At 48.1% G+C, this 17,892-nt stretch overlaps 1 protein-coding gene across 1 annotated transcript in view; it reads left to right on the top strand.

Annotated features, from left to right (window-relative positions):
- Window positions 1-11,238: 11,238 nt before the first annotated feature.
- Window positions 11,239-17,892, top strand: part of LOC142202395 (venom factor-like) — a 78,914-nt gene continuing 72,260 nt past the window's right edge. Inside the window, exon 1 of the mRNA XM_075272489.1 lies at window positions 11,239-11,300. Within this exon, the coding sequence (XP_075128590.1) occupies window positions 11,239-11,300 (62 nt within the window). The remainder of the gene's footprint in view (window positions 11,301-17,892) is intronic.

The raw sequence follows: 17,892 nt of genomic DNA, 5'->3' as shown, positions 1-17,892 counted from the left end.
CTGTGTGGGGGCCACTGTAGAGCATATAATACTGTGTGGGGGCCACTGTGTAGCATATAATACTGTGTGGGGGCCACTGTGTAGCATATAATACTGTGTGGGGGCCACTGTGTAGCATATAATACTGTGAGGGGGCCACTATGGAGCATATAATACTGTGTGGGGGCCACTGTGTAGCATATAATACTGTGTGTGGGCCACTATGAAGCATATAATACTGTGTGGGGGCCACTGTAGAGCACATAATACTGTCCCATTATTGTTTACATGCCGGACTCTGCTCACTCAACATATTCTTGATAACTGCAGTTTTGGGTACTACAGCGGTATCCCTTTCAAGTATCTGAGATATCGCTGCAGCCCCCGTAACCATCACTGTCAAGAATTCACTCGAGGGAAGAGATGGGGGGCCCCTGAAAACAGTTTGCACTCGGGCCTAGAAGACCTTATTTACACCACTCCTGCAGACTTTCTATCGCTCTATTGCTAAGGGTCTACTCCTGGGTTAGTAGGAATTCTTATGATTTGTTATCTTACATGACCATTTTATACACATTTTAAAAAAAGGTTACATTTTATTAGATTTTCCACATTTTTTATTGCTCTAGATTAAACATAGGAGAACTTACGCCATAGTAATCAGTTCTCCGACCCCTTCCCGCTCTATGCAGTATTATGACATCACACTGAGCATATGGTCAATACTCAGCATCGTAGTAACATGGCGCACAGGAGTTGTATCTGTAATATGAATACCGGGTCTCAGCTGTATTATACTCTGACTCTGACAGCTTAACCCCTCTGATGCTGTGATCAATAGCAATTACATCATCGGGGTGGTTGGGGGCAAGATACATGGCACTGTATACTATCGGGGGTCTGATAGGATCCTGCATAGTCATGGATCATCTAGTATTGGGTACGTGCGGCCTTTTATCTGTGATGTTTTTTGAGTATTATGTCCCTTTTAGTAATATCTTCACACGGTCAGTATTTGGTCAACATTTTGAAACCAGAAATGGTTCCAGAACATGGAAGAGATCCAAATCTTCCCATTATAATTTCTCTTTGTGGCTTTCAATTCTGGCTTTGGCTCACACATATTGATACCAAGCACTGGCCCAAATACTGAGTGTGAATGCGTCCTTAGTCTCATCTATAACATTTCATATGAGATGAATGGCCGTGTTGTGTAACCTTTCCTGTAAATTCTGCAGAATTGTTTATCTCAGGATCACTGACCCCCGAGTTAACATTGAGAAACAGACAAACTCAGATTATTGACACAGTCGTGTTTTTCAATCATTCATTGAGCTTTTCCATTATGATACACAATCACACAGGTGAAAGTAATAGGCAGACCCCGTGATACAGAAAGTACAAGGGACCAAAAAGTATCCAACACAATTGTTCTGGAATCCGCGCCAACATTGCTTTGGCATTGGAAGACTCAACGATGAGCCTGTACTATCCTGCTGGTTATCCCTGGATGGGATGGGGCCAAGTGTCACATCAACATCAAGTTGGCAGAATGGTAATTGCCATTTTTAAGATGACAGCCAGATATCTGCTTCCACCAAAACCAACAGCAGTTAGAAACATGTCTTCCAGTGCCACCACCACCCAAAGTTGCCTTAGATCTTCCCCGGGCAGGTCTTTTGGATATTGGGGCTACACATCAGATAGAATTCTTACTATTGCAGCTGCCACTATCCTCTTCCTATGATGTCACCTTGACATATTATGGCTTCGGCACTCAGTTGGGGTACGCGGAGGTGCATGGAGAGCGTCAATTCAGATATAGAAAGAAGATTCTTGCATTCTTGATTTACAAGAAAAATAACTCCAAATTTTATTAAGTCGTCCAGAAACATAAGACGTTTTGGTCAATATGACCTTTCATGCAGCAAAGTGTGCTGCAAACTTAGCTCCGCCAACTTTTATGTTGACTCCGCCCATTCTCATTCATTTTTCATGTGCCCCCACACAGTATAATCCTCCTACAGTCACCCATAAATTATGTTCCCCCTCCATCTCTCCCCCAGTTTCATGTCCCCCATCTCTGCCCCCAGATTCATGTTCCACATCTCTGCACCCAGATTTATGACCCCCCATCTCTGCCCCAGATTCATGTCCCCCCCATCTCTGCCCCCAAAATTATGTCCCCCCATCTCTGTCCCCAGATTCATGTCCCCCATCTCTTCCGCCAGTTTCATACCGTTCCCCCCTTCATCTGCCCCCTGTTTCATGGGCCCCCCTCATTATGTTCCCCTCAATATTTAACACAAAAAAACACGTATACTCACCTTCCAACGCTCCCCCGCTGCTCTCTCCGCAGTTTCACTAACACAGTTGTAGGTGCGATGTGACGTCATTAGAGATGAGCGAACAGTGTTCTATCGAACTCATGTTCGATCGGATATTAGGCTGTTCGGCATGTTCGAATCGAATCGAACACCGCGTGGTAAAGTGCGCCATTACTCGATTCCCCTCCCACCTTCCCTGGCGCCTTTTTTGCTCCAATAACAGCGCAGGGGAGGTGGGACAGGAACTACGACACCGGTGACGTTGAAAAAAGTAGGCAAAACCCATTGGCTGCCGAAAACATGTGACCTCTAATTTAAAAGAACAGCGCCGCCCAGGTTCGCGTCATTCGGAGCTTACAATTCACCGGGGACGGAGGTTTCCGTCCAGTTAGCTAGGGCTTAGATTCTGGGTAGGCAGGGACAGGATAGGATAGGAAGGAGAAGACAACCAACAGCTCTTGTAAGAGTTAAATTCCAGGGAGAAGCTTGTCAGTGTAACGTGGCACTGACGGGCTCAATCGCCGCAACCCAGCTTTCCCAGGATCCTGAATGGAATACACTGACAGTGTGTTCCCGTATACCCTATATATACACCCCAAATCCCCATTCCAACGGTGTGCCCCCCCCCACCTTCACCCCAGAAATACCCTGCAAGTCCCCTAGCAATAGAATTGGGGCTATATACACCCACTATTTTTGCTACTGCCATATAGTGCCATTGTCTGACTGGGAATTCCAAGAATATATTGGGGTTACAAATACCTTCAAGTTCTGCCACTGACATATAGTGCCAGTTTCTGACTGGGAATTCAAAGAATATATTGGGTTTACAAATACCCTCATTTCTTGCTACTGCTATATAGTGCCATTGAATGACTGGGAATTCCAATAATATATTGGGGTTACAAATACCTTCAAGTTCTGCCACTGACATATAGTGCCAGTTTCTGACTGGGAATTCAAAGAATATATTGGGGTTACAAATACCCTCATTTCTTGCTACTGCCATATAGTGCCAGTTTCTGACTGGGAATTCAAAATGCGCAAGGCTCCCGGAAAGGGACGTGGACGAGGCCGTGGGCGAGGTCGGGGGAATGGTTCTAGGGAGCAAGGTAGCAGTGAAGCCACAGGGCGTCCCGTGCCTACTCCTGTGGGGCAGCAAGCATTGCGCCACTCCACAGTGCCAGGGTTGCTTGCCACATTAACTAAACTGCAGGGTACAAACCTTAGTAGGCCCAAGAACCAGGAACAGGTCTTGCAATGGCTGTCGGATAACGCTTACAGCACATTGTCCAGCAGCCAGTCAGACTCTGCCTCCTCTCCTCCTATTACCCAACAGTCTTGTCCTCCTTCCTCCCAAAATTCCCAAGCTTCACAGAACAATAACCCCAACTGTCCCTGCTCCCCAGAGCTGTTCTCCACTCCTTTCATTGTCCCTCAACCTGCCCCTCCATGTCGCAATTCCACGAATCTAACAGAGGAGCATCTGTGTCCAGATGCTCAAACACTACAGTCTCCTCCATCTCCGTTCGATTTGGTGGTGGATGACCAGCAACCCACCCTCATCGACGACGATGTGACGCAGTTGCCGTCAGGGCATCCAGTTGACCTGCGCATTGTGCGGGAGGAGGAGATGAGACAGGAGTTGGAAGAGGAAGTGGTGGATGATGAGGACACTGACCCGACCTGGACAGGGGGGATGTCAAGCGGGGAAAGTAGTGTGGATGTTGAGGCAGGTGCAGCACCAAAAAGGGTAGCTAGAGGCAGAGGCAGAGGTCAGCAGCTTAGGCGAAGCCAGGCCACACCCGGAATCTCCCAAGATGTTCCAGTTCATACCCAGCCCCGAAAAACTCCCACCTCGAGGGCACGTTTCTCGAAGGTGTGGAGTTTTTTCAAGGAATGCGCCGAGGACAGATATAGTGTTGTCTGCACAATTTGCCTCTCGAAATTGATTAGGGGCTGTGAGAAGAGCAACCTGTCCACCACTTCAATGCGCCGTCATTTGGAATCCAAGCACTGGAATCAGTGGCAGGCAGCAACGGCAGGACAAAGGCCGCCTGCCGTTCACGCCACTGCCTCTGCCTCTGCCACTGCCACTGCTGACTGTGCTGGCGATGCACTCCAGAGGATGGGCCAGGACACCACTTCATCTGCCTCCGCCACTTTGTTGACTTCTTCCTCATCCTCCCCTGTTCCTGTCTTATCTCCTTCTCCTGCACCATCAAAGGCACCATCAGGCGCTTCTTTACAACAACCCACCATCTCTCAGACATTGGAGCGGCGGCAGAAATACACCGCTAACCACCCACACGCGCAAGCCTTGAACGCCAACATCGCTAAACTGCTGGCCCAGGAGATGTTGGCGTTCCGGCTTGTTGAAACTCCCGCCTTCCTGGACCTGATGGCAACTGCGGCACCTCGCTATGCTGTCCCTAGCCGTCACTACTTCTCCCGGTGTGCCGTCCCCGCCTTGCACTCAACATCAGGCGGGCCCTTAGTTCCGCGCTTTGCACAAAGGTCCACTTGACCACCGACGCGTGGACAAGTGCATGCGGACAGGGACGCTACATTTCACTGATGGCACACTGGGTGAATGTAGTTGAGGCTGGGACTGCTTCCCAAACTGGCCCGGTGTACCTCGTCTCCCCGCCTAACATTCCTGGCAGGGACACGAGAAGAACACCCCCCTCCTCCTCTTCCTCCACTGCCTCCTCCTCCGCCACCGCCTCTTCCTCCGCCACCGCCTCCTCCGCTGTTAGATTGACCCCAGCTACGAGTTGGAAACGTTGCAGCACTGGCGTTGGTAGACGTCAGCAGGCCGTGCTGAAGCTGATCAGCTTGGGGGACAGACAGCACACTGCCTCCGAGGTGAGGGATGCCCTCCTCGATGAGACGGCAATATGGTTTGAGCCGCTGCACCTGGGCCCAGGCATGGTCGTTTGTGATAATGGCCGGAACCTGGTAGCAGCTCTGGAGCTTGCCGGACTCCAACATGTTCCATGCCTGGCCCACGTCTTCAACCTAGTGGTGCAACGTTTCCTAAAGAGCTACCCCAATGTTCCAGAGCTACTGGTGAAAGTGCGGCGTATGTGCGCCCACTTTCGCAAGTCGACAGTAGCCGCTGCTAGCTTAAAATCTCTCCAGCAACACCTGCATGTGCCACAACACCGGCTTTTGTGCGATGTCCCCACACGCTGGAACTCAACGTTTCAGATGTTGAATAGAGTGGTTGAGCAGCAGAGACCTTTGATGGAATACCAGCTACAAAACCCTAGGGTGCCACAAAGTCAGCTGCCTCAGTTTCTCATCCATGAGTGGCCATGGATGAGAGACCTTTGTGACATCCTACGGGTGTTTGAGGAGTCCACAAGGAGGGTGAGCTCTGAGGATGCGATGGTGAGCCTTACAATCCCGCTCTTGTGTGTTCTGAGAGAATCCCTGATTGACATCAGGGATAACTCAGATCACACAGAGGAGTCAGGGATAGCATCCGATCCATCACAGCTGGAGAGTAGGTCCACACATCTGTCCGCTTCATCGCGTTTAATGGAGGAGGAGGAGGAAGAGGAGTTGTCCGATGATGTGATGGTGATACAGGAGGCTTCCGGGCAACTTCGAATCGTCCCATTGTTGCAGCGCGGATGGGTAGACATGGACGATGAGGAGGAAATGGAGATTGAACTTTCCGTTGGGCCAGAGGAGTCATGCCAACTAACACTGTGGCAGACATGGCTGAGTTCATGTTGGGGTGCTTTACAACCGACAAGCGTATTGTCAAAATCATGGAGGACAACCAGTACTGGATCTTTGCTATCCTTGACCCCCGGTATAAAAACAACATCTCCTCTTTTATTCCGGTAGAGGGGAGGGCCAATCGCATCAATGCTTGCCACAAGCAATTGGTGCAGAATATGATGGAGATGTTTCCAGCATGTGACGTTGGCGGCAGGGAGAGCAGTTCCTCCAGTAGGCGACCAAGTTCTCACCGGTCCACACAAACGAGGGGCACACTGTCTAAGGTCTGGGACACCTTGATGGCACCCCCTCGCCAAAGTGCCGCCACGGAGGGTCCTAGTGTCACCAGGCGTGAGCAGTATAGGCGCATGTTGCGGGAATACCTTTCCGACCACAGCCCTGTCCTCTCCGACCCCTCTGCGCCCTACACGTATTGGGTGTCGAAGTTGGACCTGTGGCTTGAACTTGCCCTATATGCCTTGGAGGTGCTGACCTGTCCTGCCGCCAGCGTCCTATCTGAGAGGGTGTTCAGTGCAGCCGGTGGCATCATCACTGACAAGCGCACCCGTCTGTCAGCTGAGAGTGCCGACCGGCTCACTTTGATAAAAATGAACCACCACTGGATAGAGCCTTAATTTTTGTGCCCACCTGTGTAAAGCACCCCAACATGAAACTCCATGTCTGTGTTCAACCTCTCCAATTCCTCCGCATCCTCATACTCATCCACTATAAGCGTTGCACAATTCTGCTAATACTAGGCTCCCTCCACCCTGATTTCCCCCAACTCTGCTGGTTAGAGGCTCCCTCCACCCTGATTTCCCCCAACTCTGCTGGTTAGAGGCTCCCTCCACCCTTATTTCCCCCAACTCTGCTGGTTAGAGGCTCCCTCCACCCTGATTTCCCCCAACTCTGCTGGTTAGAGGCTCCCTCCACCCTGCTTTCCCACAACTCTGCTGGTTAGAGGCTCCCTCCAACCTTATTTCCCACAACTCTGCTGGTTAGAGGCTCCCTCCAGCCTGATTTCCCACAACTCTGCTGGTTAGAGGCTCCCTCCACCCTGCTTTCCCACAACTCTGCTGGTTAGAGGCTCCCTCCACCCTGATTTCCCACAACTCTGCTGGTTAGAGGCTCCCTCCACCCTGATTTCCCACAACTCTGCTGGTTAGAGGCTCCCTCCACCATGAATTGGTCCAAACTGGGCTGGTTAGAGGCTCCCTCCACCATGAATTGGTCCAAAGTGGGGTTTTTAGAGGCTCCCTCCACCATGAATTGGTCCAAATTGGCCTGGTTAGAGGCTCCCTCCACCATGATTTGGCCAAACTGGGGGTTTTAGAGGCTCCCTCCACCATGAATTTGGCCAAACTGGGGTTTTTAGAGGCTCCCTCCACCATGAATTGGTCCAAACTGGGGTTTTTAGAGTCTCCCTCCGCCATGAATTGGTCCAAACTGGGTTGGTTAGAGGCTCCCTCCACCATGAATTTGCCCAAACTGGGCTGTTTAGAGGCTCCCTCCACCATGAATTTGGCCAAACTGGGGTTTTTAGAGGCTCTCTCCACCATGAATTGGTCCAAATTGGGCTGGTTAGAGGCTCCCTCCACCATGATTTGGCCAAACTGGGGGTTTTAGAGGCTCCCTCCACCATGAATTGGTCCAAACTGAGCTGGTTAGAGGCTCCCTCCACCATGATTTGGCCAAACTGGGGTTTTTAGAGGCTCCCTCCACCATGAATTGGTCCAAACTGGAGTTTTTAGAGACTCCCTCCACCATGAATTTCCCAAAACTTGGCTGTTTAGAGGCTCCCTCCACCATGAACTTCCCATAGCTTGGCTGTTTAGAGGCTCCCTCCACCATGAATTGGTCCAAACTGGGCTGGTTAGAGGCTCCCTCCACCATGAATTTGGCCAAACTGGGGTTTTTAGAGGCTCCCTCCACCATGAATTGGTCCAAACTGGGGTTTTTAGAGTCTCCCTCCGCCATGAATTGGTCCAAACTGGGCTGGTTAGAGGCTCCCTCCACCATGAATTTGCCCAAACTGGGCTGTTTAGAGGCTCCCTCCACCATGAATTTGGCCAAACTGGGGTTTTTAGAGGCTCCCTCCACCATGAATTGGTCCAAACTGGGGTTTTTAGAGGCTCCCTCCACCATGAATTGGTCCAAATTGGGGTTTTTAGAGGCTCCCTCCACCATGAATTTGCCCAAACACTGCTGGTTAGAGGCTCAATCCACCCTGATTTTCAAAACAAATGTTGGTGCCAACCTCAACTTACTACAAGGGCCAAATTCACTGCTGGTGACAAGCTCTCCTCACTCCAAGTGCCAAATACATATGTTTCAAGGTGTTTTCCTACTGTCAGAGAGGTGGTATTGAGTGTGTAAAGTGTGTAGTTGTTAGGCTGTGATGTTGGGGTAATAGAGGGACTTTGGTGTGTTAGATGCCCCCAGACATGCTTCCCCTGCTGTCCCAGTGTCATTCCAGAGGTGTTGGCATCATTTCCTGGGGTGTCATAGTGGACTTGGTGACCCTCCAGACACGGATTTGGGTTTCCCCCCTTAACGAGTATATGTTCCCCATAGACTATAATGGGGTTCGAAACCCGTTCGAACACACGAACAGTGAGCGGCTGTTCGAATCGAATTTCGAACCTCGAACATTTTAGTGTTCGCTCATCTCTAGACGTCATCACATTGCGCCTACATAGCCACTAGCCGGAGCGCCGCGGCAAAGCAAGGAGCCGAGCTGTGACAGCTCCTTGCTTTAGTCGCGTATGTATCCAACTCAGATCTGCGTTCAGAGCCGAACTAGTTGCAGAGAACAGTGTTCCAGCACCAGTCACCTTGCATATATCCTGCTGTGAGGAACAGTACTAGAATTCAGCTGAGACTCTTCAGTAAAGAAGCCACTTTATTCCAAGGTACAACCGGAGGCTTCCCCGGAGTTACTGAGAGAACTTTGGGGGTTCCCGAGAGACACCTGTGTTTCTGTGCCAATAGGAGCTACAGAGGTACCTGACAGGAGTATTGTCTATCGACCTGCCTTCCAGGTATCCAGTTTCCCTAGTAGGACTGTTATCCCTGCTTCTTCCCCTAACTGACTTAGGGAGTGATAATATAAGATAAGATAATCCTTTAATAGTCTCACATTGGGGAAATTTCAGTATGTTACAGCAGCCTAGTAATACAGATACAGGATAATACACAGTAATATATTACAGATGTAGGCACACATATGCTGAGAAGGGAAGATATACTAGGAGTCCATAGCAGCTAAGTAACAGAAAAAGAAAGAAGGAAGACTTCATGGTCATAATCATTAGTTCTCTGTGCGGAGTGATCTTCGCTTAGTCTGATGTAGATTATACAGCCTGGTCGTGGTTGGAAGGCAGGACTTGCGATAGCTCCTTCTCACACTTGGGGTGAAGCAGACGGTCACTTACAGTGCTGCCAAGTCCCATCAAGGTCCCATACATGGGGTGGGATTTGTTCTCCCTCATGGAGGTCACCACAGACAGCATCCTTCTGTTACCCACCACCTGTACTGGGTCCAAGGAGCTCCCCAGGACAGAGCTGGCCCTCCTGATCAGCCTTTCAAGTCTATTTCTGTCCCTGGTTGATATACTGCTCCCCCAGCAGGCCACATCGAAAAAGATGGCTGAAGCAACCACAGAGTTGAAGAAGGCCCTAAGAAGTGTCCCCTGGACCCCGAAGGCCCTCAGCCTCCTGAGCAGGTAGAGTCTGCTGTGGCCCTTTCTGTGCAGCACCTCCAGGTGATCAGCCCAGTCTAGTTTATTATTGAAGAGCACACCCAGATACTTATAGGTCCTGACTATCTCAATGCATGTCCCTTGAATCTCCACTGGGTTTGGAGCACTTCTCCGTTTACTAAAGTCCACCACCATCTCCTTGGTCTTCCCAGCATTAATCCTGAGCTGGTTCTGCTGGCACCATTCAACAAAATCCCGGGTTAAGTCTCTGTATTCCCTGTTGTCGCCATCAGTGATAAGGCCGACTATAGCAGAGTCATCGGAGTACTTCTGTAAGTAACAGCTGCATGAGTTGTGCCTAAAGTCAGCAGTGTACAGTGTGAAGAGAAATGGGGCAAGAACTGGACCTTGTGGTGGCCCCGTACTACAGATCACAGTGTCAGACACAGTCCCGGGCTCTCACATACTGAACTCTTAAGTCTGGGACATGGTGCATTGAACTGTATGCTGTGTTCATCTTCCAAGGCTGCTGGAGTATCTATTGTCATTGTTCAATAAAAGTTATTTGGTTTACCCCCTACAATTGCTGGACTCCTGAGTCGTTGCCTGCATCACCATCAGGGCACCTCCTGAACAACATCCACACTGGCTCAGTATTGAGAGGTCCACTCTCCAACAAGGAGTTCCCCTGGGGAGAAAACAAGGGCTCTACCACATCTAACAGGTAGTTCAGCAGGACCCCCTTTTCTGCACAGCCTCGTGGAGGGTTCGGAGTATGTGAGTAGCGTCCCAGGCCTAGCAGGTGGCACAGCCCGTGTTGTCTCATTCCATTCTCTCTCCGTTCTCCTCCACCGGGTTGCTAGATTTTTGCATGACAAGTTGTACCTTAAAATTTGTACCATTTATTGATTTGTACAATGTACTGGGAAGTGGGAAAAAAAAAATTCTGAATTAGATGGAATTGAAAATACATGCAGTACGTGAAAACACAAAAATTCCTGCTTCGTGAAAGGGTTACTATAGATAATAACATGAGGGAAAAAATGAATAAAAAACAAAACTTGATCTACAAAATTCCCTTTAAGGGCAGGTGATATACTTCCTGGTGAACGCTGCCTTGGTCGTTGGCAGTAACATGCCCACTGCAAACAAGGAAGTGCTGCTGAAATTGGTTAATCTGACAAATATACATGTGTAATAATAGCAGGGTTATTATGTGCTATACGTATGAATGGATATTATCTGTCCCCGTGTCACGCTGGGTACGAGTCTCCTTACATTACACTGCTGCATCTGATTTTCTTTTTTTGATGTTTGTATACGCTCAGGACGCAATCTCTGTATATTGTGCAATCTGCTGGAACTGCGTTACTGGAAATAAAGGAATTTGCAAATCTCTCTCCTCCCTATTACTGAGGAATGTTTGTTCTGTCCATCCCATAGATGATATATAACCCCAGTGCCCAGCAGTAGCTACACATCATCCTGTATACACCATGGGGTGCAGACTTCTATGTCTCACCCTACTCGCCCTGCTGGCTGGCTGCTTTGCACAACCGTGAGTACAAGTATTATCTCCCTATCTTATAAAAATTAATTCTTGTCTGTCTGTCTGTCTGTCTGTCTGTCTGTCTGTCCGTCTCTCTGTCTGTGCTCTAATGCGAACCAAACGACTGGACCGATCTTCACCAAATTTGGTACAGAGATACTTCAGGTATCCGGGAAGGTTTAAGATGAGACTCCAACTCGCTCGGACATACCGTTGCTGAGATACAGCATTCCAAACACAGTGCCCCCCCCCTTAGCCAATACAAACCTGCAAGTCTTTCACTCATATTCCAACTGCAATACACACGGTCACTCCACATGCACAATACAACACTGATATCAAAACTGAGATACACGCATCAGAGGATTAGATACACAGATCAGCACACAGTATCACACACCAGAGGATTAGATACACGGGTCTGCACACAGTCCCACACACCAGAGGATTAAATACGCATTTCTGCACACAGTTCCACACACTGAAGGATTTGATACGTGCATCTGCACACGGTTTCACATGCCGAAGGATTAGATACAGGCGTCTACACACAGTTCCACACTCCAGAGGATTAGATATGCGCGTCTGTACACATTTGTACACGCCATAGGATTAGATACACGCGTCTGCACACAGTTCCACATTCCAGAGGATTAGATATGCGCGTCTACACATAGTTCCACACGCCAAAGGATTAGATACGCGCCTCTTCACACAATACCACACAAGGGAGGATTAGATACGTGTGTGTGCACACAGTACCACACTTTGGAGGATTAGATACATGCCTCTGCACACAGTATCACAAGCCAGAGAATTAGATACGCGTCTCAGCACACAGTATCACACGGGGGAGGATTAGATATGCACGTCTGCACACAGTACCACACGGGGGAGGATTAGATATGCGCGTCTACACACAGTACCACATGCCATAGGATTAGATATGCGCATCTGCACACAGTACCACATGCCGGGGGATTGGATACGCGCGTCTACACACAGTTCCACACGCCGTAGGATTAGATACGTGCCTCTTCACACAATACCACACAGGGGAGGATTAGATACACGTGTCTTCACACAGTTGTACATGCCATAGGATTAGATACACGCGTCTACACACAGTACCACATGCCATAGGATTAGATACACGCGTCTGCACACAGATCCACATTCCAGAGGATTAGATATGCGTGTCTACACACAGTTCCACACTCCAGAGGATTAGATACACAGATCAGCACACAGTATCACACGCCAGAGGATTAGATACACGGGTCTCCACGCAGTCCCACACACCAGAGGATTAAATACGCATTTCTGCACACAGTTCCACACACTGAAGGATTTGATACGTGCGTCTGCACACGGTTCCACATGCCGAAGGATTAGATACAGGCGTCTACACACAGTTCCACACTCCAGAGGATTAGATACGTGCGTTTGCACACATTTGTACACGCCATAGGATTAGATACACACATCTGCACAGAGTACCACATGCCGTAGGATTAGATACACGCGTCTACACACAGTTCCACATTCCAGAGGATTAGATACGCGCATCTGCACACAGTTGTACACGCCATAGGATTAGATACACGCGTCTGCACACAGTACCACATGCAGTAGGATTAGATATGCGCGACTACACATAGTTCCACACGCCAAAGGATTAGATACGCGCATCTTCACACAATACCACACAGGGGAGGATTAGATACGTGTGTGCGCACACAGTACCACACTTTGGAGGATTAGATACATGCCTCTGCACACAGTACCACAAGCCAGAGAATTAGATACGCGTCTCAGCACACAGTATCACACGGGGGAGGATTAGATACGCGTGTTTGCACACAGTACCACACGGGGGAGGATTAGCTACGTGTGTCTACACACAGTACCACATGCCATAGGATTAGATACGCGCATCTGCACACAGTACCACATGCCGGGGGATTGGATACACGCGTCTACACACAGTTCCACACGCCGTAGGTTTAGATACGCGCCTCTTCACACAATACCACACAGGGGAGGATTAGATACATGTGTCTTCACACAGTTGTACATGCCATAGGATTAGATACACGCGTCTGCACACAGTACCACATGCCGTAGGATTAGATACGTGCGTCTACACACAGTACCACATGCCGTAGGATTAGATACACGCGTCTGCACACATTACCACATGCCGTAGGATTAGATACGCGCGTCTACACACAGTACCACACAGGGGAGGATTAGATATGTGCATCTGCACACAGTACCACACGCCAGAGTATTAGATACGCGCATCGGCACACAGTACCGCAAGCCAGAGTCATTAGATATGCGCGTCTGCACACAGTTTCACTTACTGGAGGATTAGATACGCGCCTCTTCACACAATACCACACGGGGAGGATTAGATATGTGCATCTGCACAAAGTACCACACCAACAAGGATTGGATACTTGCATCTAAACACAGTACTACACGGGGAAGGATTAGATACAGCTTTACTCCAGGTATCCATAACAACTGATCACAGGTTTTTCACTGACATCCAAAATGAGATACACATAATCACATGACGCTTATGGACATACACACAAACCACATACAAAATACATCAGTGCAAAACTGGACAATTCTTATGGGGCCACTACACAAACATAAAATGTAAGGGGGCCACACGGTGGCTCAGTGGTTAGCACTGCAGCCCTGCAGCACTGGAGTCCCAGTGTTCAAATCCCACCAAGGGCATAAAACCATCTGCAAGGAGTTTGTATGTTCTCCCCGTGTTTGCATGGATTTCCATCCCATATTCCAAAAAGACATACTGATAGGGAAAAATGTACATTGTGAGCTCTATGTCGGGCTCACAATCTACATTTAAAAAAAAAACATAAAATGTAATATACCCGTGCGAAGCCGGGTCCTCCCTCTAGTCCTTAGATATAATGTAGATTTTGTTCCGTGCAGACTATTTTGTAACGGGGCAGTTTTATAGGGTGACATATTGAATAACTGCCCAAGGTGCCCATTTGTTAAGTGGTCTTTGAAGACAAGACTACAAAGACACCGCATTGTTTAGCAGAGAATGCTGGAATATTTGGGTTTGCATTGCAATATAAGTGTATGTGTGATCCTTAATAGAGATGAGCGAACAGCGTTCAACCGAGTACATGCTCGATAGGATATCAGGCCGTTTGAGAAGTTTGATTCCAGTCGAACACCGACTAAAAATTAGATTCCCCTCCCACCTTCCCTGGCGCGTTTTTTTGCACCAATAACTGCACAGGGGAGGTGGGACAGGAATTACGACAACGGGGGCATCGAAAAAAAATTGGAAAAAGTAATTGGCTGCCGAAATCAGATGACCTCCACTTTAGACAAATGGTGGATTCGGTTGATACTGTGAACTATGTGACTGTGAGACAGGGATAGCTGTACAGGCAGGGTTAGCTAGGGATTACCTTTATTTAGGGGGGAATGTCACTCACCCAGCTCTTTGGGGCTCTATCTCGTGGCAGCCCATTATATGCTAGACGGGATCCCTGTCAGCCTAGGAAAGCATTGGCCAGCGTTGATTGGCCAAATACCGTACAGTGTACAGCATTCGGCCAATCAACGCTGGTTCTGCCGGAACCAGCTCTGCTACATCTCAGGTATAGCAGAGTTGACAGAACTCTGTACAGCTCGAATCTTGCCATGAACAAGATCTGCAAGGAGTTTGTATGTTCTCCCTGTGTGTGCGTGGAATTCCTTCCATCCTCCATAGACATACTGATACAAAAAAAAAAAGTACATTGTGATCCCTAAATGGGGCTCCTAATCTACATTAAAAAAAAAAAAAAAATACCTCACCTGTAATGAAATGTTGGATTATTGCAAAAACTCACCCTGCAGTTATGTCTCTGGTAGATATGTAGATGATTATAGGTTTGTAATGGCTACGTAATGTGACTCGCATGGTTCCCTTATATTACTATAGCCTTAATGTGATTTATTATATGAGATACTGGACTATAAGCTCTGTAATGATTATCCCTACATAGGACCATGATACCACCCTGGAATACAATGTAGTCATTTCAGGAATGAAAAGGTTTAGGACAATGGTAGAGACTGCAGCTCCAACACAGATCACACTGATGTAACTTTGTACATGTCCATAGCAAGACCCATGGTGGTTCATTATCTGAGTGGGCTGGATATAGCATGGGCAAAGAGCAAATTTCCCAACTTTCTCCATGACAATGGTCTACACTTGGATCATATTGCCTGTTGTAGCATTACATATACTAGAATTAGTTTGCCACAATATATGAACAAATGATATTGTATTGTACTTTTTGTACGGCTCTAATTAGATTTTCCATGCTTATGAAAACACTCAGTGGCCTAGGTGTATGGGATGTCTCCTTGTCACTGTCACTGGCCTGGGTGTAGAGGATGTCTCCTTGTCACTGTCACTGGTCTAGGTGTAAAGGGTGTCCCCTTGTCACTGGCCTAGGTGTTGAGGTTGTTCCCTTGTCACTGTCACTGGCCTAGGTGTAGAGGATGTCCCCTTTTCACTGGCCTTGATGTAGAGGTTGTCCTCTTGTCACTAGCCTAGGTGTAGAGGTTGTCCCCTTGTAACTGGCCTAGGTGTAGAGGATGTCCTCTTGTCACTAGCCTAGGTGTAGAGGGTGTCCCCTTGTAACTGGCCTAGGTGTAGAGGGTGTCCCCTTGTCACTGGCCTAGGTGTAGAGGATGTCCCCTTGTCACTGGCCTAGGCGTAGAGGGTGTCTGCTTGTTACTGGCCTAGGTGTAGACGGTGTCCCCTTGTCACTGGCCTAGGTGTAGAGGGTGTCCCCTTTTCACTGGCCTTGATGTAGAGGTTGTCCCCTTGTCACTGGCCTAGGTGTAGAGGGTGTCCCCTTTTCACTGGCCTTGATGTAGAGGTTGTCTCTCTTGTCACTGGCCTAGGTGTAGAGGGTGTCCCCTTGTCACTGTCACTGGCCTAGGTGTAGAGGGTGTCCCCTTGTCACTGGCCTAGGTGTAGAGGGTGTCCCCTTTTCACTGGCCTTGATGTAGAGGTTGTCCTATTGTCACTGGCCTAGGTGTAGAGGGTGTCCCCTTGTCACTGGCCTAGCTGTAGAGGGTGTCCCCTTGTCACTGGCCTAGGTGTAGAGGGTGTCCCCTTGTCACTGGCCTAGGTTTAGAGGGTGTCCCCTTTTCACTGGTCTTGATGTAGAGGTTGTCCTCTTGTCATTGGCCTAGATGTAGAGGGTGTCCCCATGTAACTGGCCTAGGTGTAGAGGGTGTCCCCTTGTCACTGGCCTAGGTGTAGAGGATGTCCCCCTTTCACTGGCCTTGATGTAGAGGTTGTCCTCTTGTCACTGGCCTAGGTGTAGAGGGTGTCCCCTTGTCACTGGCCTAGGTGTAGAGGGTGTCCCCTTGTCACTGGCCTAGGTGTAGAGGGTGTCCCCTTGTTACTGGCCTAAGTGTAGAGGACGTCCCCTTGTCACTGTTACTGGCCTAGGAGTAAAAAGAAAGACCAAAATAGAAGTCTTTGTGCTGTCCCTTCATGTATTTGTACATTATGATTAGGTTCCCCTATAGATGTTTTTTTTCTAGACTGAATATTCCCAAATGTGTTCATCTGTGTCTGTCCTCCAATCTATCCATTCCTCTAATTGTCTTGGTTACACTTTATTTTTCTTTCTCTAGTTCTGTTATGTCCTTCTTGTATACTGGGGCTGAAAATTGTGCGCAATATTCTATGTGTGACCATATCAGTGATTTGTATAGAGGCATAACAATGTTCTTGACATAAATGTCTCGACCTCTTTTGATACTTCCCATGATTGTATTTGCCTTGGCAGCAGCTGCCTGACACTGGTCACTAAAGGTAAGCTTACTGTCCACCATAATCCCCAAGTCTTTACCACTGTCAGGTTTATCTAGTAATAATAAAGCACTGTACAATTTAATTTAACCTCTTTACAATGATACCAAGAACAGATTCAGAGTGATAGGCTGTTAAAAATTCTGTCGGGAATTGAGATCTGCATTGGGATCTCAATGACAAATAGCTTTTTCACCAGCAAACTACTCCGGACCTGTAAGAAGTATCATGTTGATCTTTGTATTATTTTAACGATGAGATTTTCTTCTTTACAATAAATCCAAGATCATCTTTATAGCCTTAACTGATCCTAAAGGCATATTACATGAGTCTTCTGCTACAAAAGTGCCACCATGGGTAGACATATAAATACGTGGGTGACAGGGAAAGGGTTAATGTAGAATTTATATTATCTCTAGTTATGTAGTTATTGCATTTTCCTGTATAAAAACATTAGAGAAGGAGACATTTAATAGATTTGCGTTTTCCTCATCCTCCTCCACCATTACTCCCAGATTATTTTTGAGAAGGTCCACAGTCTCAGTTTAAAATTTCTTGTTATTTACATACTGTATGTAATCGAGTATAAGCCAGTTTTTATGCTGAAAAAGCCCCCCTCGGCTTATACTCGAGTCAGGGTCCACGCAGCACAGAAAACTGGAAGTACCTGCCTAAATTAAATGAAGGGGGAGGTCCTTTAGTGCTACTTCTCTG

Source organism: Leptodactylus fuscus, chromosome 5 (assembly GCF_031893055.1).
Source record: "Leptodactylus fuscus isolate aLepFus1 chromosome 5, aLepFus1.hap2, whole genome shotgun sequence".
NCBI lineage: Eukaryota > Metazoa > Chordata > Amphibia > Anura > Leptodactylidae > Leptodactylus > Leptodactylus fuscus.
The sequence above is the reverse complement of the archived record's forward strand: the minus strand, read 5'-3'. Positions and strand labels throughout refer to the sequence as shown.